The 22,735-nt window shown below is 34.0% G+C and overlaps 1 protein-coding gene across 1 annotated transcript in view; it reads left to right on the top strand.

Moving 5' to 3' along the window:
* The window catches only part of LOC136845357 (beta-1 adrenergic receptor-like), a 157,843-nt gene extending 136,272 nt beyond the window's left edge, over positions 1-21,571 (top strand). Inside the window, exon 5 of the mRNA XM_067115630.1 lies at positions 17,139-21,571. Within this exon, the coding sequence (XP_066971731.1) occupies positions 17,139-18,493 (1,355 nt within the window). The 3' untranslated portion in view covers positions 18,494-21,571. The remainder of the gene's footprint in view (positions 1-17,138) is intronic.
* The last annotated feature ends 1,164 nt before the right edge of the window (positions 21,572-22,735 follow it).

Here is a 22,735-nt window from a genome sequence, read left to right as displayed (position 1 = left end):
ACTCTGCTGGCCGCGAGTTCGAATCTTCGACCGGCCAATGAAGAATTTGGTTCGGATTGCACAGTAAGCTGTAGGTCTAGTTGCTAGGTAACCAATTGGTTCTTAGCCACGTAAAATAACTCTAATCCTTTGGGCCAACCCTAGGAGAGCTGCTAATCAGCTCAGTGGTCTGGTGAAACTAAGGTATACTCTTTTTTTCTACCTAAACAAAGGCATTCTTCTACCTTAACAAAAGCATTCTTCTACTTAAACAAAAACGTTCTTCTATCTAAACAAAAGCATTCTTCTACTTAAACAAAAAAGTTCTATCTAAATAAAAGCATTCTTCGACTCTAAGCAAAAGCCTTCCTCTACCTAAACAAAAGCCTTTTCTTACCTAAACAATAGCATTCTTCTACCTAAGCAAAAACGTTCTTCTATCTAAACGAAAGCATTCTTCTACCTAAACAAAAATGTTCTTCCATCTAAACAAAAGCATTCTTCTACCCAAACAAAAGTGTTCTTCTATCTAAACAAAAGCCTTCCTCTACCTACACAAAAGCGTTCTTCTACCTAAACAAAAGCCTTCCACTACCTAAACAAAAGCGTTGTTCTACCTAAACAAAAGCCTTCCTCTACCTAAACAAAAGCATTCTTCTACCTAAACAAAAATTTTCTTCTATCTAAACAAAAGCATTCTTCTACCTAAACAAAAGCGTTCTTCTACCTAAACAACTACCTAAACGAAAGCATTCTTCTACCTAAACAAAAATGTTCTTCTATCTAAACAAAAGCATTCTTCTACCTAAACAAAAGCGTTCTTCTACCTAAACGAAAGCATTCTTCTACCTAAACAAAAATGTTCTATCTAAACAAAAGCATTCTTCTGCCTAAACAAAAGCGTTCTCCTGCCTCAACAACTACCTAAACGAAAGCATTCTTCTACCTAAACAAAAATGTTCTTCTATCTAAACAAAAGCATTCTTCTACCTAACGAAAGCATTCTTCTACCTAAACAAAAACGTTCTGCTACCTAAACAAAAGCATTCTTCTACCTAAACAAAAGTGTTCTTCTACCTGAACAAAAGCCTTCCACTACCTAAACAAAAGCGTTCTTCTACCTAAACAAAAGCCTTCCTCTACCTAAACAAAAGCATTCTTCTACCTAAACAAAAAAGTTCTTCTATCTAAACAAAAGCATTCTTCTACCTAAACAAAAGCGTTCTTCTACCTTAACAACAGCATTCTTCTACCTAAACAACAAGGTTCTTCTATCTAAACAAAAACATTCTTGTACCTAAACAAAAACGTTCTTCTACCTGAACAAAAGCGTTCTTCTATCTAAACAAAAGCATTCTTCTACCTAAACAAAAGCGTTCTTCTACCTTCACAAAAGCATTCTTCCACCTAAACAACAAGGTTCTTCTATCTAAACAAAACCATTCTTCTACCTAAACAAAAACGTTCTTCTACCTAAACAAAAGCATTCTTCTACCTAAACAAAAACGTTCTTCTACCTAAACAAAAGCATTCTTCTACCTAAACAAAAGCATTCTTCTACCTAAACAAAAACGTTCTTCTACCTTAACAAAAGCATTCTTCTACCTAAACAAAAACGTTCTTCTATCTAAACAAAAACATTCTTCTACCTAAACAAAAACGTTCTTCTACCTAAACAAAAGCCTTCCTCTACTTAAACAAAAGCCTTCCTCTACCTAAACAAAAGCATTCTTCTACCTAAACAAAAGCATTCTTCTACCTAAACAAAAGCACTGTTCTACCTAAACAAAACGTTCTTCTAACTAAACAAAACGTTCTTCTAACTAAACAAAATCGCTACCTAAACAAAAGCATTCTTCTACCCAAACAAAGGCAGCCTGTTCAGAATTCTCAATCCCTTTCACTTGGGACTGAAATTCTGCTATTAAATGCGTATCCAGTATCTGTAGAATGAAGTGAAAAACAGAGATGTATCTATTTAAATATTTGAGACCGGAGGATAACAATTTATTTACGTGATGCTGAAGGAATTATCCATTATCGTATTTCCCCCCACTCCATTTTCCCCCGCTGAAGTATTCATTTCAGAGAGAGAGAGAGAGAGAGAGAGAGAGAGAGAGAGAGAGAAAGACTAGTAGAGAGAAAGAGAGAGATGTTTTTCTAGAAATGTCAAACACTAGTAGAGAGAAAAAGTGAATGTTTTTCTAGAAATGTCAAATTTCAATATGAGAGAGAGAGAGAGAGAGAGAGAGAGAGAGAGAGAGGGGGCTTCCCCAGATCTTTCAAACACTAGTTGAGAGGAAAAGAGAATTTTTCTGGATATCTCAAATTTCAACCTTTCAACCTAAGAGAGAGAGAGAGAGAGAGAGAGAGAGAGAGAGAGAGAGAGAGAGAGAAATTATCTTAGCATTTGATTAAGTATTTATGAAATTAAATACCTCTCAAGAATTCCCCACATTTTTCCATTAAGATCAAGAAGTTTTCAATAATTTTCCCAAAAATTTTTCAAAGAAACTATAAAAATTCTCCCGAAAAATTATACTGTACTTTCCCCAGTAGGGGAAATTCAAAAATATCTCAATAATTCCCCACATTTTAGTTTAAAGATCAAGAATTATTTGATAATTTTTCTGCAAATTGTTTAAGGAACTGTAAAAATTGTTTAAGGAATTGTAAAAGTTGTTTAAGGAGCTGTAAAAATTCCCCTAAAAAATTTCCACTCTTCCCCCAGCAAGGGAATTCAACTAAGATATCTTAGCATTTAATTATATATATATATATATATATATATATATATATATATATATATATATATATATATATATATATATATATATATATATATATATATATGAAGTTAAACATCTTTTAAGAATTCACCACATTTTGTCATAAATATTAAGGATTATGTAATAATTTTTTCCTCAGATTGTTTAAACTATACTATCAAATTCCCCTAAAAATTCCACTCTTTCCTTTAAATGTTTATGAGAAAAATAATCTTTCAATAATTCCTCATAGCTTTTCAAAAATATCAAGAAGCGTTTAATAATTTTTCCCCAAATTATTTAAATAACTATCAAAATTCCCCTAAAATAGTTCCACTCCCCCAGAGGGGGAATTCAACTAAAATATCTTAGCATTTAATTATATGTTTATAGAGTAAAATATTTTTTAATAATTCCCCTATATCTTGTCATAAAGATAAAAAAGTAATTATCGGTTTCCCTCACATTGTTTAGGAGCTATCAAAACCCCCCCTAACGAATTCCAATCTTCCCCACCAGGGTAACCCAAAAGTATTTTTCAATAATTCCCCACATTTTGCCATAAATATTAAGAAGCATTTAATAACTTTTCCCCAAATTATAAAACTAAAAATTCTCCTTAAATAAATTCCACTCTCCCCAAATTCAACTAAGATATCATAGCATTTAATAACATAATTATAGAATTTAATATCTGTAAAAAAATTACCCATATCTTACAATAAAGATTAAGACAAACTTAATAATTTTTCCCCAAAATTGTTGAAGGAATTGTCAAAATTCCCTAAAAATTGCATTCTCTCCAACAGGGGAATTCAAAAATATCTTTCACTAATTCCCCACATTTTCTCACAAATATCAAGAAGCATTTTCTCAAAAATTATTTAAGTAATTATCAAAACTGCAATAAAATAAATTCCACTCTTCTCCATCGAGGGAATTCAAAAATATCTTTCAAGAATTCCCCACATTCTACGATAAACATTAAAATTATTTTTTCCCCAAAACCGTTTAAGTAACTATCAAAATTCCCTTAAAATAATTCCACTCTTCCCCAACAGGGGGAATTCAACACAATCCTATTTTCCACGAAGCTTTCCATCCTTACTGCAAATTCCCCAGCGAGGTTTATATTTCAAAATGGAAAGAAAATAGCCAATCCTGTATGAACAAAGGCTTTTCATTACTCTCCACCGAGCGTGTAAAAGGGAAGCCTTTATTGTGATATATTTTTCATGTTAATGGGAAGCGTTTGTTATGACACTTTTCAAATAAATATATATATATATATATATATATATATATATATATATATATATATATATGTCTATCTATATATCTATATCTATCTATCTATCTATCTATCTATCTATCTATCTATCTATCTATATATATATATATATATATATATATATATATATATATATATATATATATATATATATATATATATATATATATAATTAACCAGGAGAGCCAGTTTTCAGATTGTATGATTAATGCTGAATTTTGAATTTACTAAATTTGAAATTATTTCCGTATCATAATGCTGTCAACAGAGTTTCATTTATTATGCAAATGCCGCAGTGAACAAGATTGGTTGACTGATATTTCTTAAATGCAATTGCGCCAAAAATACAACGAGTATTTACGGTTTAAAAACAGAGTAATTTTAAAGAATTTCAATACAGGTTTCCTAAAGCAAGAAGTGGAAGATTTAATATATTATGTACACACACACACACACACACACACACACACATATATATATATATATATATATATATATATATATATATATATATATATATATATATACACACACACATATATATATAGAGAGATATAGAGAGAGAGAGAGAGAGAGAGAGAGAGAGAGAGAGATAGTTGATCCACGAATCAGCAGTTCAGTAGTTAGAGCACAGATGTGACAGTCACCAAAATCTTCATTTTTCTCTATAGCCACCCACAGTTAGAAAACAACAGTGGAAAACTGAATAATAAAGAAATGAAATGAAATTTAAAATGACGTAGGCGTAACGTGAAAAAAGCAAAAAAATTAAAGAAACAAAAAAAAAAAAATGAATTCGAGAAAGAAGAGAAAGTTCAAGATGAAAAGAAAATTTCAATCATAGATGACGAATCAACCTCTTCATTTTTCCCAGCTGATCCTTTGATGGCAATTTCTCAAAATTCATTTCCCGAAGCCTTATTAGCATGCTGGAGTTTAGGCGGGGGCGGAGGTTAAGGGGGTAAATATGGCTGAATTTCATTTCAATAAAATCTCGGCGAAATGACGTGAAATGAATTTCAGCTAACGCAAAACCACAAATGGTTTTTTTCATGAAAGGAAATTTTTCACCAACGGAAAATTATTTTTTTGCGTTTTCTCATTTTTATCGAACTTTTTTGTCATAGTGACTCTTTACCTTACAGAATTTCTTCTTCTTCTTATTATTATTATTGTTATTATTATTATTATTATTATTATTATTATTATTATTATTATTATTATTATTATTATTATTATTGCTGCATCAACTGCACTTAATTTGTACAGAGTCTGATGCAGCAATTTCATTCAACAATACCTGTTTAAAAGAGGGTCTTCTGCCGATATTATTATTATTATTATTATTATTATTATTATTATTATTATTATTATTATTATTATTATTATTATTATTATTATTGTGTAATAAAAATCCACAATTATATGGTGAATATATTACTATGTAAAATAAACAAAGACGTTCGAACACTTGAACAGTGTTCCTCATCAGTGCTAACGTTAAAATGTAAAAAAGAAAAAAAAGTTAATACTGACGAGGAACACCGTTTATGTGTTCGAAAGTGTTTATTTTACATAGGAAAATATTTACTAAATAATCGTGGATTTTTATTACACAGATTGTTTTTCACCAAATTGTGAATCTCGTAGCAGTTATTATTATTATTATTATTATTATTATTATTATTATTATTATTATTATTATTATTATTATTATTATTATTATTATTATTCAGGAGATAAACCACTATTCATATGGAAAAAGTCAACACGGGGGACACTTACTTGAAATCCAAGCTTCCCAAGAATATGGTGTTTGTTTGAAAGAAGTTAGAGAAGGTAATAGGATATACAGAATAAAGAGATCAGGAATTAAAGAAATGATAAATTAACAAATCAATTAACAAGTAGATGTAAATATAAATTAAATATTAAAAGTTAAAGGAGAATGGTTTTAGGGTAATAATGCATTGCATCTTCGCTTAAACTTTCGAGGTTCTAATTACACAACATCCTCAGGAAGACTGTCCCACATTGCAACGTGTTATGTGAATATTATTTATTAGGAAAGTTTATATACAGTATATACACATATTTATTAGTATATATATATATATATATATATATATATATATATATATATATATATATATATATATATATATAAATGCATGCATGTGTTTGTAGACGCGCATACGTTTATATATAAACAGCTGTATATAAACTGGGTTAAGGAAAGCCAACAAAAATACAGTAATAGTAAAAACAAAATGTTTATTTCACATTAATGCATTTTCCTCATTAGTATAGTGTGTATTACAAGGAGTAAAAAGTTTTTATTCTTTTGTAACAGTTGGCGAGCAGGGAATATCCTTTTCAACTCTGTTAACAAATACGCGAACTCTATCATTTTTAAAACCAGGCTTGACCCAAATTACTTAACAATGAAGGTAAATGGACTTCATGCGTATATATATATATATATATATATATATATATATATATATATATATATATATATATATATATATATATATATATATATATATATATATATGTATGTATGTATATATACATAGTAAATGTATATTTATTTATTTATATACATATATGTATATATATGTATATGTATGTATATATATACAGTATATATATATATGCATATACATATATTCAGTGAAAATATATGGTCGGAATATTCTGAAAATAAACAGTCGGAATATTCGTTCCCAGGTGTTAGATATAATAGGATTTATGCGCATTATAATAATAATAATAATAATAATAATAATAATAATAATAATAATAATAATAATAATAATAATAATAATAATAATAATAATAATAATAATAATACTATATTCCTCACTCTTTGACAAAAGCTTTGTGTAGAGAACCTCTCTGCCAATTCAGAAAAAAGGCTAAGATAAACTAAAAAACAACTGATCTTTTCTCCAAATATCTATATTTCCACCAATTTGGCTGAGGAATTTTTGACTAACCTGCCCAGCAAAAGATTTAAAAAATAAATAAATAATCATCTAACCATTGCAAAATGATGCCAACTTTATTCCTTACTGTTGAAAGATGCTCACTTTTACCTTTACAAAAATAAAAATACAAAAATTTTAAAAGTACATAATTATTCATTTACTCATCACAAAATTATATTAATTCTGTTCCCAATTGTTAAAAGATACGTATTTTTACTTACCAAAAAAATTAAATAAACAAAAAATAAAAAAATAAATAAATATTTATTTACCCATTACAATATTATATATTAACTTTATTCCCTACTGTTAAAAGATGCTCAATTTTACCTTTATAAAAATTAAAATTAAACAAAAAAGATAAAAAAGTGAATTATTTTCTAATCAGAGCAAAAAATATAAAGATTAAAAAATATTCATCTAACCATTACAAAATCATATCAATTCATTCCTTACTCTTAAAAGATACTCTTTTTCTGGTTAGAAAAAAAATAAAACATAAAAAAATTTATTTTATTTTCTAACCAGAGAAAAAATCTAAAAATAAAAAATAATATTAATTAAACCATTACAAAATGGTATCAACTTTATTCCTTACTTTTAAAAGATGCGTATTTTTACCTCTACAAAATATTAAATAAAATGTGTAAAAATAAATACATATTCATTTACCCATTACAAAACGATATCAGCTTTATTCATCACGGTTAAAAGTTGCTTATTTTTTATCTTTACATAAATAAATAAAAACATACAAAATATACAAAATATAAGATTACTTTTCAACCAGTCCACAACGAAAGAGCTAAAAGTCCATTAATTAAAATGGTAACCTCAAATCTTTCGTCTGTAGACGAAAAAGAAAATAAAAAAAAAAATATTCCTTTAACCTTCACAAAATATCAACTTTATTCCATACTATTGCAAAATTACTCAGTTTTACCTGAAAAAAATAAAACAAAACAGATAAAAAAACTTGATTCATTTTCCAACCAGTCCACAACGAAAGAGCCAACAGTTCATTAGCTAAAATTCCAACCTCAAATCTTTATGTTTTTAAACGAAAAAAGAAAATGAAATCTCTTCATTAACTGTTTCAGGTTAAACCGCTTTTACCAACGTTGAAATATACGCTGTAATTAACGACTATTTTTTTTTTTAGATGAATTAGCTTCGTTGTTTAGTGGAAAGATCCAGAGAAGAGTAATTACACATTTACGAAAGACAATTAAAAGATAGATTGGAATACGTGTAATTATTTATAGAAGGGAAAGCAGTCAACAATGACAGATGTATTTTTTAAAGTTAATTCAGTGCTAATACGAATTTAAATTACATTTACTCTAAATTAAATCACAAATAAATGTATCAATTTACAGAAATGACGTCTACATACGAAGGAGACAAGTTGACCATATATACGTACACAAACATACATACACAAACATGCATACACAAGCACGCACAAACACATACAGACCCCCAAAACGTTCGACCATTCCACAGCAACTTAGGAGCGAGACAGGAATCAGAAGAAAACTCATTACAGAGAAGACGCCTTGTTGGAGAGAGAGAGAGAGAGAGAGAGAGAGAGAGAGAGAGAGAGAGAGAGAGAGAGAGAGAGAGAGAGAGAGAGAGAGAGAGAGAATTAGTTTCCAAAACTTCTCGGAACAAAAGGAATGAGAGAAGGAGAGGAAGAATCACTAAAGTAAGATTAATCGTCGAATGAAAGGATTTCTTGGAGGGAGAGAAACTCCATATTGCCCTGGTCGTTGGAGTCCGGAACATCGCGAGATCATGTTGTAGCTGGAACCAGTGACACACATAAAAGTCTCGCGAGAGAGAGAGAGAGAGAGAGAGAGAGAGAGAGAGAGAGAGAGAGAGAGAGAGAGAGAGAGAGAGAGAGAGGTTTCCTCTCTTTTCTGAAAATTGTTGAAACCATTTAAGTAAAAGGATGGAAAAGTATCCTAACAGATGTGAGAGAGAGAGAGAGAGAGAGAGAGAGAGAGAGAGAGAGAGAGAGAGAGAGAGAGAGATGTGGTGAGAGAGAGAAGAGAGAGAGAGAGAGAGAGAGAGAGAGAGTAATCCTTCTCCTCTGTCTTAAAGGTGTTGAAACCCCTTAAGTTAAGTAAAAGGTTTAAAAATTATTGTGACATCTGTTATTGGTAGTTGATGACTTTCTTGGCAACGGGAAAATTTATTATTATTATTATTATTATTATTATTATTATTATTATTATTATTATTATTATTATTATTATTATTATTATTATTCGAAAGACAAACCACTATCCATATGGAATAAGCCCACCACAGGGGCCACTGATTTTCAAATCAAGCTTCCAAAGAATATCATGGTGTTCATTTGAAAGAAGTTACAGAGGGTAACAGGAAATACCGAAAGAAGAGATATCAGTTATTAGAAAAGAAATGACAGAACGATGATGGGTCTCCATACTTATGAGAATCTAAATCTTTTTTTTTTTAATGTATAATTGGTTATTTTTTCACTTATTTAAGCACACACACTTACACGTATATTCATAAACTGAAACAGTATGAAACATGGTCAGCTCCGTCTTAGTTTCTTTAAATTTTTCAAGATGTCTTCAGAAAATAAAGATGATACCTAGTTTCACCTGCCCTGAGGTACACAGCATATATACATTACGTGTCTTTGTGTTTTCAAGCATGCATGTGTATTATGTACACATCTGTTATAGTATTCTGGACATGTGTATGAGTAGGCATGTATACAACTACAAAAACGGTATTTTTTTCTGTGTATGTACACATATGTTTACGTATCCTAGGTATGAATATGAACCTGCAAGTGTGAAAAGTAATAAAACTGTATATTCATTCTGGCTCGATTTTCTTTCACTTTCTCTAAGCTTTTCCATGACTTTTTCTTCCTAGAAAGCAGAGAAATTTCACTCAATCTAACCCTGGACAAACATCAGCCAGTTCCCACGTAGTCATGAACATTCTTAAACATATAAGTAGCCTGTTCCCACGTAGCCATGAACATTCCCAAACATATTATCAGCCTGTTCCCAAAAAGCCATGGATATTCTTAAGCATATTCTCGGTTTGTTCCCACGTAGCCATGATTATTCTCAAATATACTCTCAGCCTGTTCCCACGTATCCATGAACATTCTTAATAATATCCTCACCCTGTTCCCACGTAGCCATGAACATTCTCAAACACTCTCAGCCTGTTCCCACGTAGCCATGAACATTATCCATCATATTCTCAGCCTGTTCCCACGTAGCCATGGATATTCTCAGACATATTCCCAGCCTGTTCCCACGTAGCCATGAACATAAATATATTCCCACCCTGTTCCCATGTAGCCATGAACATTCTCAAACATTCTTAGACTGTTCCCACGTAGCCATGAACATTATCTATCATATTCTCAGCCAGTTCCCACGTAGCCATGAATATTCTCAAACATATTCCCAGCTTGTTCCCACGTAGCCATGAACATTCTCAAATATGTTCCCACCCTGTTCCCATGTAGCCATGAACATTCTCAAACAGTCTCAGCTGTTCCCGCGAAGCCATGAATATTCTTAACCACATTCCAAGCCCGTTCCCACGTAGCCATGAACATTCCCAATCACATTCTCCTTCTAGTGCCTTCAAGACAGTGCCCTCCAGGACTCCTTTAAGTGAGGTCACGACAGGTCACGAAGGACTCCCGATTCTAAGGGCCGCTGACACTCGCAGACACACCAGCAGGGTCCTTAGGGCTTGCAGGATAGGTGGTGGAGTAGAGAGTAGTAGTAAAGGACGAGAGGAAGGAGTAGAATTGGGTAAAAAGGGAGTATGCAAGGCAAGTCCCTGGGGAAGGAAGAGAGAGAGAGAGAGAGAGAGAGAGAGAGAGAGAGAGAGAGAGAGAGAGAGAGAGAGAGAGAGAGAGAGAGAGAGAGATTCAAGGCTAGGAAGAAGAGGTAGGAAAGAGATGAGGAGAAGGAAGAAGAAAGAGAGAGAGAGCGAGAGAGAAGCGAGTAGCGAAGGCTAAGAAGAAGAGATAGGAAAGGTATGTGAAGAAGGAAGAAGGGAGAAAAAGAGGGAAATAAAGGAGTTAAGGAGGAGAGAGAGAGAGAGAGAGAGAGAGAGAGAGAGAGAGAGAGAGTAAAGGCTAAGAAGAAGAGATAGGAAGGAATGAGGAAGAAGGAAAAAGAAGGGAGAAAAGGATGGGAATGAAGGATTTAAGGAGAAAGAAAGAGAGAGAGACTAGTAAAGGCTAAGAAGATGATTTAGGAAAAGATGAGAAGAAGGAAGAAGAAGAGAGAAAAAAAGGGAAATGAAGCAGTTAAGGAGGAGAGAGAGAGAGAGAGAGAGAGAGAGAGAGAGAGAGAGAGAGAGAGAGAGAGAGAGAGAGAGAGAGAGTAAATGCTAAGATGATGATTTAAGAAAGAGATGAGAAGAAAGAAGCAAAGGAAAGAAAAAATCAAAAGAAAGGAGTTAACGAGATAGAATCCTCTGAAAAGGAGGAGACAAAGATTCCAAGAGAAAGATAAGGTGGGGGAGTTGGGGGAGGGGGAATTTGTAGGAGGGTGTAGGGGAATGGAGGAGAAAGAGATGGAGAATGGTGCAGGATCTCCCAGCAATCGTTCTGGTACACCCGAGAGATCAAAAACCCATTTGGTAATACTCGATTCTCCCAGGGTTCAAACGTGAGAGAGAGAGAGAGAGAGAGAGAGAGAGAATAACTGCTAAGAGAGAGATAGATAGGAAGAAGAAGAAGAAGAAGAAGAAGAAGGAGAAGAGAGAGAGAGAGAGAGAGAGAGAGAGAGAGAGAGAGAGAGAGAGAGAGAGAGAGAGAGAATAACTGCTAAGAGAGAGATAGATAGGAAAGATATGAAGAGAGGCAAGAAAATGAGAGAAAAAGAGAGAAATGAATGAGTTAAGGAGGAGAATATATATATATATATATATATATATATATATATATATATATATATATATATATATATATATATATATATATATATATATATATATATACTCGTATAAAGTGAGAGAGTACTTTATCTCTTGATTCTTCTACTGGCTAAAATAATGGCATGTACTAAGCTTTATCAATGGCGGATGCAGTATAGGGTTTCAGATTAAATAGGATGCCATTAAATAAACAAATGATTTATGTTATCTCAGCTAAAGCAGGGAGTTAATGAACTCTCTCTCTCTCTGTTTGTCTGTTTCTCTTTCTCTGTCCCTTCTCTCTCTCTCCCTCTCTTTTCTCATGTATATATATATGTGTGTATATATATGTGGATATATATAGATAATATATATATATATATATATATATATATATATATATATATATATATATATATATATTTATACATATATATACACATATATATATACATTTGTGCATGTGTATGTATATCTATACATACGTATACATACAAGACCATCAAAAAATTACCAACAAACACCCATACAGAATATCTGCCTGCGGGAAAAATATGCGCTATTAATTTTCTGCGCTCTCTCCCACCGAGCGAACGGCCCCTGGAAGCATTATACAGCATGAATACTAATTTTATTGAGGCCATTATCATCCACAATAGCCGCTGGGATAAACGAGGCTTTGGGGCCAGTACCCCTACTTCCCCTAACCCCCTCTCCCCTCCTCTCTTCTTCATTCCATAAGCATGAATGGAATATTATCATCATCACGAGAGACTGTAAATAATCCTTCCTGGTCTTTCTTCCTTTTTCTAGATAATGGATCCTTTCTTCCTTAATTCAAATCATTCTTCCTTCCTTCTTTACTTCCTGGTGCGGTAAGACTACCTTTAAGACCACAAAGACTACAGAACTCTTAGAGAACAGAACACAACGACTATAAAATCCTAAAGCTACAAACCACACAGACTGCAGAATCCAAAGACTACAGAACAAAAAGACTACAGAAGCCAGTACAAACGATCATCCACGTTAGACTTTAAGACTAAAAAACTCAAAGACTGCTGAACATAAAGACTGCAGAAAACAAAAACTACAGAACGCAAAGACTACAGAATACAAAGACTACAGAAGCCAGTATTAACAACCATCTACAGTAGATTTTAAGACTACAGAACACAAAGACTACAGAAGCCAATATTAATAACCATCTACAGTATATTTTAAGACTATAGATTACAAAAACTACCGAAAACAAAAACTACAGAACGCAAAGACTACAGAATACAAAGACTACAGAAGCCAGTAGTAACAGCCATCTACAGTAGATTTTAAGATTACAAAACACAAAAAATACAGAAAACAAAGACTACAGAAACCAGTACAAACAACCATCTACAGTAGACTTTAAGACTACAGAACACAAAGTCCACAAAACACAAAAACTACAGAGCGCGAAGACTACAGAAACCAGTACACACAATCATATACGGTATATTTTAAGACTACAGAATACAAACACTACAAAACAAAAAGACTACAGAACACAAAGACTACAGAATACAAAGACTACAAAACACAAAGACTACAGAGCACTAAGTCCACAGAACACAAAAACTACAGAACAGTAAGACAACAGAAGCCAGTACAAACAATCTACAGAAGATTTCAAGCTGTGATCTTAAGTTCCAAAGCCGATCTGCAACTCAGCAATTAACCGAGGTGCAGCTTCTAATGAAAGCCAATTCATAAACCTTCCTCTATCTAGGCCTACGGGAAGTCGTTTAAAGCTCGATTTCCGGGCCATAAGGACATACGGGTTAATTTAGAGGGTGCGAGATCATCAGTGTGTTTGGATTAAGGTTGATTTGCGTGCGGGTGTTTAGCCGTGCGTTAATCTAAGCGCGTTAGTATGCGCATTTATTGCGGTGTCTGAATCTGTATTTGTGTACTGTACGTATAGAGAGATGAGTGGATATATATATATATATATATATATATATATATATATATATATATATATATATATAAAACATATGTATATATATATATATATATATATATATATATATATATATATATATATATATATATATATATATATATATATATATATATATATATATATATATATATATAACCATCTACATACTAAATAAACATAATAAAAACAAAACATTAACTGCAAATATGAAAATATAAAAAAAAGAAAATTTTTCATCTTCATCAACAATCCTTACAAAAATTCTGAATGACATCTTAATAATGAACTCGTGACCTTATTCAATCAAAAAGTATCAGACTGGCCCTTTCAAAGAAGAAAGTGTATAGTAATTAGAATAACAGGAACCATGAAAATATTCCAGGTCCTGCGACAGGGGGAGATAAATGTTTCAAGTGAAATGTCTGAAGTTAACATGAAGCCTTTTAAAGATAACACATAAAAAATGTATACAATGGAAATAAGGTCAATTTAACAATCTGGATATAACCTGTTTTATCAGCTCAAAATGGTGACTGGAGATGAAAGTTGAATTTTATAATAATTTCACAAAAATCAAAAGAAACAAATCTGAAAGATAAAATAAGGAGAGGTGCAAGTACAGTAGGAACCAGCTTCCTCAGAGCAATAAACTTGATTGGATTACGAGCTGCCGAGACCAGATGGGGTCCGGGAAGAGAGTAATTCGAGATTTAAGTGAAATAACAGATACCATCTCTGGGAAGCAAAGATAGGAAATGTATGGAGAGATGATTCATCAAGAAAATCGTTTAAGAAGAAAGGGGGACATTGATTGGGGTCAAAGAATGAGATATACAGCTAGGAAGACGTTTAAGGCCAGAAGTAAAACTACAAACAGTTCTCCAGTTAACAGGGTCTTATACTATTAAGACAGTCTCAGTCAACGCCTTAAAGGCACCAAGACTGACTGAGACTGACTTCTCGACTGCCAACACAGAAGAAGACTACCAAAAACATATCATTTTAGCCTAGAGAAAAGATTAGCAATTAAATCAGTTTTCATAACCTGTGTAAGTGACCCAGGGGTAGAAATTCACATCTGAGACGGTCTAGAAGTGGTAATGACCTTCCAAAACCATATCACTTCGGATAATAGGGAAAAATACCAATTAAATCACGTCTCAGAAACTGTACACGTGATCCCACAATAGAAATTTCACACCAGAGGAAGTCTAGAATTGGTCATGACACTTTTCGGTAAAGGAATTAATCCCTTCAGAAGGAGAAATCCTTTTAAACTTGCCTCCATCACCACCAGTAAAGAAGCAAAAATCCTCACACACACACACACACACACACACACATGGAAACACGTCCACACTTAAGAGGGAAAATGACGGTAACTTTTCCTTAACTCTTTTGCACTCCAACTCATTACGGACCTTCAAAAGTCAGGGAGGGAAATCTGAGCTCTTCTTGGACTTCTCTGACTGGTGATTGGGGCTATTTTGATAGGTACACAGACGATAAATTTAGAAGGGGCGAATTTGCGTGGTTTTAAGTCGTAGGATTTTATGTAAATAAATCCTTCTGCGTGGTATTAATTTGATGGATTTATCTCAACTTCCGTTTCATTGAGGTATTAGAGTCTTTTATCTAAATATGATTTATACTTGTTTACACACATAGATACAATCAAATTTATATATATATAATCAAATTTATATATATATATATATATATATATATATATATATATATAAATATATATATATATATATAATATATATTTGATATATATATAGTATAAATATATATATATATTTATATATTATATATATTATATATATATATACAGTATATATAAATATATATATATATATATATATATATATATATATATATATATATATATATATATATATATATATATATATATATATATGATGTTTTTGAGGTACATAAAGACATTTCTCATTTCATATTAATATGTTTAAAATTCATTGCTTATTAGCAGGAGATTAATAGGCAAGAGAGAGAGAGAGAGAGAGAGAGAGAGAGAGAGAGAGAGAGAGAGAGAGAGAGAGAGATTCTCAAGGAAAATAACCCACATCCCAAAACTGCCTTCGTTGCCCAATAACCAACAAACAAGAAACGTTGAACAGAACTCGGAACAAAACCTCAAGACATACACCTAGAAAGAGAGAGAGAGAGAGAGAGAGAGAGAGAGAGAGAGAGAGAGAGAGAGAGAGAGAGAGAGAATAATGGTCACAAGGAAAACAAACCACACCCCAAGAACTGCCATCGTTGGCCAGTAACCTGACAATTCAGAACAATAACTCAACAGAGATATTGTAAGGACTGCTATACCAATTCACTATGGCCTTCCATGGTGATTTAGGCAGCTGTGGGCGGACTGTTGTCCCTCCTAATTGGTGTGGGTGACCAAAATGGACCAGTGACAATGTATGTGGTCATGGTGTATTAAGTTCTGGTGAGCATTTGGAGTTCTCTGGTTACATTGAAGTTCAGGCAGGGGTAACAGTTATGTGACAAATGGCTGGTCTGTGTTGGGTCAGGATATTCAAAGTGAGAGAGGAGTTGATCACTGTAGTTCGTGATCGTGTTACAGAGGATTATGCTGTTCTGTCACAAGCAGACGAAATAGTTAATTTATACACATACAAACATATATAATGTAACATACTTATAAACACATGTCCATAATATACAGTGCACTGTATATTACTTTTGTTCAATAATAAGAACATACTCTTAAACCAGAATCTGAGGCAATCTAAAAATTGTTGAGTATCCCAAATTGTGTTCTCAGAGTTGACTAGATTAAAACAGTTGATTGATTAAAAGACAATTGACAAAATATTAATTCAAGATTAACCAGATAACGATTTTAAGATAGTTTGTAGAGAAATGTAGCAAAGAATCTCAAGAATAGGTGGCAGAAAAAAAAATCTATTGTGGTTTGAGAATCAACATATTTAAAAATTGACCATATTAACATCCGATATTGCTGTGTTACTTTTCACAACATTGGAATATTTACTCATTTTCTCACTTGCCATTCATGAAACTTATATTTCTACTTATATTGATACTTATATTTATGATGACAATTACTGTTGAAAAGTGAGAACATAAATAAAATACTGATGATATCTTCATTCCTTCTATTTCTTCTCTCTTTGCAGGTCACGACATAATCACAGCAGTGCCGATCAAATTCGGCATATACTACGCCATCCTCTTGTCCCTCTGTGGATTCCTGGTACCCCTGTTCGTCCTCATCTGGATATACGTCCGAATGTACAGAGCAGCCCAAAGAAACTCTGCCAGGACGAGAAGACACAGCCTGGGCCACAACCCGAATGAAATCATCATACCCGAGTGTCCCTCCACCCCAGATTCAGGGAACCAGAACTCTGTTCGGTGTAAGACTCGACTCCATAGGCGTCGCTCTTCCAATACCAGCATCTCCTCGCTCTTCTTCAGGGAGGAAGGGCGGGCTGTCAAGACTGCGGTCATTGTGATTGCCTCCTTCATTGCTTCCTGGTTCCCCTACTACGTGTTCAGGATCTGCGAGGCCGGAGGCTGGATCAAGGATGTCCCGTACATAGACGAGATAATCAATTATGTGGCGCTCTCCTCCTCCTGCACGATGCCTTTCATATACGTGTACAGGAACGAGACGGCCAGCAAGGAGGCCCTGAAAATCATATGCTGGTGGCGGCCACCCAGCCCGGCCACCCCGGCTTTCTCGAGGTCCTCGCTCCACCCAAAGCTGGGAAACGGCCATCCACCAACACCGGTTCGAATCATAGAACCTGACACGGCATCACTCTACAGCTACGCCACAGAGTGCGGAGCCTGCGGTCACAACCAACTGGTGTGTTCCTTGCGGAACGGCAGGCCGGTCACGTCTCCACTTCCACCTGAGCCTAGGAGGACCAGCCCTAGGCGAGAGAGTACAGTTTCCTTCAAGCTGACACCCATGGACAGGCCATCTTCTCGATGTCGTCAGTGTCTGAGGCAAGACTCCGCTTCCTCGGCATCATCGGATGACCCTCTACTGAACGAGTGTTTCCGCCACCACAGAGCCTCTAATCCGTCTGTCAGATGGACCAGACCAAGGATGTCTAATGGATCTGTTGCCACCAGAAGTGACTCTCTAGCATCAACTAATTCCTCAGTTCTCAGTGCAGGGTTACAAAGGTGGCCTATGAGGCGTTACTCTACTGTGTCAACAGACAGTGGAGGCACCATCACCAGACGAAGCGCCATTGAAGACCTGGAAGAAGAGTCTTCTCAAGGGCGGCTGAACCCAGGCCAGAGATCCCTCTTCTTGGAGAGCGAAGAAGACTCTTATGAAGCCAGCGGTAACCAGCCAGAGATCCACGGTTACGCCAACCCATTCAGACACCCGCGCCTGAGTCACCGGCAGGAGTCCATTGGTTCCTCCGTCAGGTTTATCTGGGAGATTGAAGAGGGCGATGGCCTGGACGATGATTCCACAGAACCCGAAGGGCACGATGCCCCAATTAGGTGACCTTTAGCCAGGTCACCTTCCCTCATGAACTTGGCCAAAGTCTGTCAAACCGACGATTCTGTGGAATCTTCCAGACTGACCACGTGGAGGATGTCAGTGTAAATAACTCATGATTTTTTTGTATTCAGTTCCAACTTCTATGTGATCTCATTTACCAAATAAGCAAGATACTAGGACATTGTGAAAAGCAAGTATATAATGAAAATAAGTATATATATAATTATGTATATGGATATATGTGTCTTTCCGAGCTTCAAGCTTCTAATATATATATATATTACAGTACATATACATCTTACAAGCACACGAAAAGAATATATAAAAATTCTCCATACTAAACAAACATGTAGATCCAGGAAGCCTAACTGCACGTATAAACGCTTAGGCAGTGTTGCAAAAGTCAGACCAATCATTAGACCTACTCTAGGTTGCACCCGTTGTCCCCTTACAGCGAGCATGACCCAGACCTTCCCAGGAAGGACCTAGATAACACAAGATGACACTTCAAAACCAGAATGTGCTGATGTAAATAGTTTTCATTATATTTTTTACCGACGCTTCGTATTTAAGTAACGTGATACGATGGAGCTATATATATATATAGGCCTACACTTGCTGATTTATTCCTTCTGTTTCTAGTCAGAGTTTCTAGTCCAGAGTAAGAGAAAACAAGAATACAAAAGGGAAAATTTGGGCATAATACATATCACTCAGGCAAAACAAGTGTTAAAATGGATGATAAATAATTCCTTAACAAAAACGTGCGTTGAAAGTTGTGACAACCAGGTGCTGTTAACTGTTATAGATACACAAGAGGAGGAGATTGTCCAATCTTAGACCTATGTAAGACGGTAGTGATGATTTCCTGTGATAAACGAACCTTATAAAATGCCTCTTGGGGGGAATTGGGGAAAGAGAGTAATGATTGCATCAATTATCTGTCTAATCTTCCTCCGGAAACAGGACCTTCAACCGCCCTCTCTGTAGTCACCTCCGAATACCCTTCTTCTTACTAGCTTTTGTGGGACCTTTGGTTTGCAAGAGGCGTCTTCTGCTAGACTCAGTGATATGCTATTTAAGTAGCAGTTACGTGCGGCCTCTTTTGTGTCCTTCTATCATTCAGATTTCTTCTACTTCTTTCCTTCTTCGTCTTCTTCTTCTCTCTCAGTTGCGCAAGGCAGTCGCGGCAAAAAACCTTCGGTGATGTGACCGCAAAGGGGAGACGCGGGAACATCACACAGGACAGCCAGCGAGATGCTTTTAACCGCTTGACAGAACCTCTTGCTTCCTTAGACCTACGACGTCCTTGAAGTGCGAGAATATTAGCCGTTGAAGGGGACTCTCATCTCTGTTTCGCTATTTCTCTCTCTCTCTTTTTCTCTCTTTTTTTATTTAAGGAGCTTTCGCGCGAACGAGAGAAGAATGTCCTTGTCTTCCATTCAGCTGCGAGGGGTTGAAGCAACGAGGAGACGAACGCGATGCACAGAACAGATTATATTGCTCATCGCTCAATATTTCCGAAAGCTGCAGATCTCTAGATGGATGAAAGCTTATATTAATCTTGCTGGAAAGCTACTTAAATGCAACTTTGGAACCTTTGGAAAGTGGAGAAAGTTCCCATCAACGGCTTTTCTCACTTCAAACCGTCGGCGTAGGCCTACTGTACCACCAGTTACACATTCCAACCCCCACACCCAAAAGAGTTTTTTTTTTAATAAAAAGTGCCACCAAAGGCAGTTAGAAACGCTTAAACGCATAGCTTATGTCTGTCTGATGTTATTTAAGGGCCCTTGCAGGCGTGGAAGCTTTGAGAGCCGGCTGTACTATCTATAAAATAGTACTAATCCTCCGGTAGTATTCTGTTTGGTATCCAAAAAGGAGTTGCTAAGCGAAGCTTTCGCGCCTGCGCAAAGGCCTTTCCACACTTATAGGCCTACTTACTTAATAGGATGTTATGAACTCCCATCAACGCGGTAAAGTTGGTGACTTTTTCCTTCTATATATATACAATTGTCACAGATATTCTGTGGTTCAGTTGCCAAAGTATCATTAAACTATTTTTTATTGTTTCTTTATTTTACGACTTAGGATTTATCCTTAGAGAGAAAAAAGACAAGAGATATGTACAAAGCTATGTAAATCTAGACCATGTGTTGCTTTTAACAACTGAGTGTTGTTATTGACAGTGTTTGTTCGGCGGCGGGAAGTACCGGCAGCGTTCTCTGTGGCGAGTTTCTTTTATTTTGGTTAAATTTTTCAGTTACAGACGCAAATACACACGCGAGAGGACGTGCAAGTTAAAATATTCTAAGATCTTTTAAAACTAGGATTGTATACTTTCAGTTCAAAATGTTAAGAATAGGATTGTATACCTTGTTCAAAATGCTAAGAATAGCGTTACATAAGACTAAAATAACATATTTTACAGATATTCATGTATACAGAACTCTTGGTTTTCTAATGACTACACATCCGAAACTATTGCTGTAGATATGCCTAATATTACATATTGCATTAACAGAACTATTAAGGAAATGAGATCTAGATTTACGTTTATCATCTTGCAGTAATTAAATAATTTTATTTCATCTGTTGCTATACGTATTCCTTCATTAATTCCTTTGATTAACTTTCGAGTAAAATTTCCAAAAGTCAACCAAAGTTAAAATGTGGCGAATCGAATGTGCTGGACGAGTTCATTCACCTCTTGAAGCTCGAAGGAAACAGCTGACTCGTCAAAATTAAATTTTCCGTAATAAGATTTCACGCCGAGATGATGGCTGAAGTGTTAATTACTGACGCATAGTGGCTGGTTTAAATAAAATTTTATTTTATGGTCATTTTTTAGAGAAAACATTAATTGTATCAGTCTGTAGATAGCATGAATGATAATTTGCTAGTCACATTCCAGGAATCACCAGTGACTTGTATAGGCCTAGGTGTCTCGTTCAGCGGACGGATTTTCAAAGGCCTCAGAAAAATTTAGCAGAAAAACGTTGCTAATTTTGAAAAATTCCCGGGAGAAAAAAAAAACATTTAACGTATGTCCAGTTAAGAATAAACTTAAAAAAAAAAAAACGTTTTTATGCCAAACATTGCCACGTCTCTTGCGAAGAATGACTTCTGAACGTTGCCAGTGAGGATGTCAAAACTGCCGTTAGAAGCTACAGCAACTTCTGAAGAACATTTTAAATAATTACACACACACACACACTTACACACATATACACACACACAGACACGCTGCTGCCACACTACTTAATTGCCTGCTAACTACTTTTAACCAGTTTAAACGTGACTTGCAGAATAAAACTCATTCTAGAAACCAAAGAAGATTTTCCAATTCCGTGCCGTTGAGAACGCTACCGGTAAACAAACAGCCGGCCGATCACCCCTCCATTTAAAATCAGCGTTGTTGAGAGCTGTCTAATAAAGCAATTGCAAAAGGTGTTCTCTACTAATCCGCTACATATTAATAAAAGTGTATTTTCTCATTGGACTTTTCATTTATCACTGTGGTTTGTGCGTTGAGTTATGGGAATGGTTTGTGGATGCACAATATTATTATTATATTATATTATTATTATTATTTTGTTTTACTGTTATTTTCATCAGCATCATTATTATTATAATGGTTTTATTATTATTATTATTATTATTATATTTATTATTAATTATTATTATTATAATTATTTTATTATTATTTTTATTCTTATAATTTTTATTATTATTATTATTATTATAATTATTAATTATTATTATATTTATAATCGTTTTATTACTATTTTTATTCTTATAATTATTAATATTATAATTATTAATGTTACCATTATTATCATCAGAATGAACAAGCATTTATATAAGTTAATTAACCGGCCAAACAAGGTTGAACAACCTATAAAAAACTGAAAGAAAAATTACGTATGAAAAAACAAACAGATAATATTTACGCATGAAAAACAATGTCATGAAAATAATAGTACTTTTAGTGACTTGTGTGAGTGACAGAACATTACTTGCTATCAGTAAGTGGAATACTAACGCAATGCTTACTTCATATAGTTAATGGAATGGGAATTTCTATACTCGTTAAGGAAATTATATATATATATATATATATATATATATATATATAATATATATATATATATATATATATATATATATATATATATATATATATATATATATATATATATATATATATATATAATTTAATATATATATATATATATATATATA

The sequence above is a fragment of the Macrobrachium rosenbergii genome, chromosome 13, assembly GCF_040412425.1.
Source record: "Macrobrachium rosenbergii isolate ZJJX-2024 chromosome 13, ASM4041242v1, whole genome shotgun sequence".
Taxonomy (NCBI): domain Eukaryota; kingdom Metazoa; phylum Arthropoda; class Malacostraca; order Decapoda; family Palaemonidae; genus Macrobrachium; species Macrobrachium rosenbergii.
The sequence above is the reverse complement of the archived record's forward strand: the minus strand, read 5'-3'. Positions and strand labels throughout refer to the sequence as shown.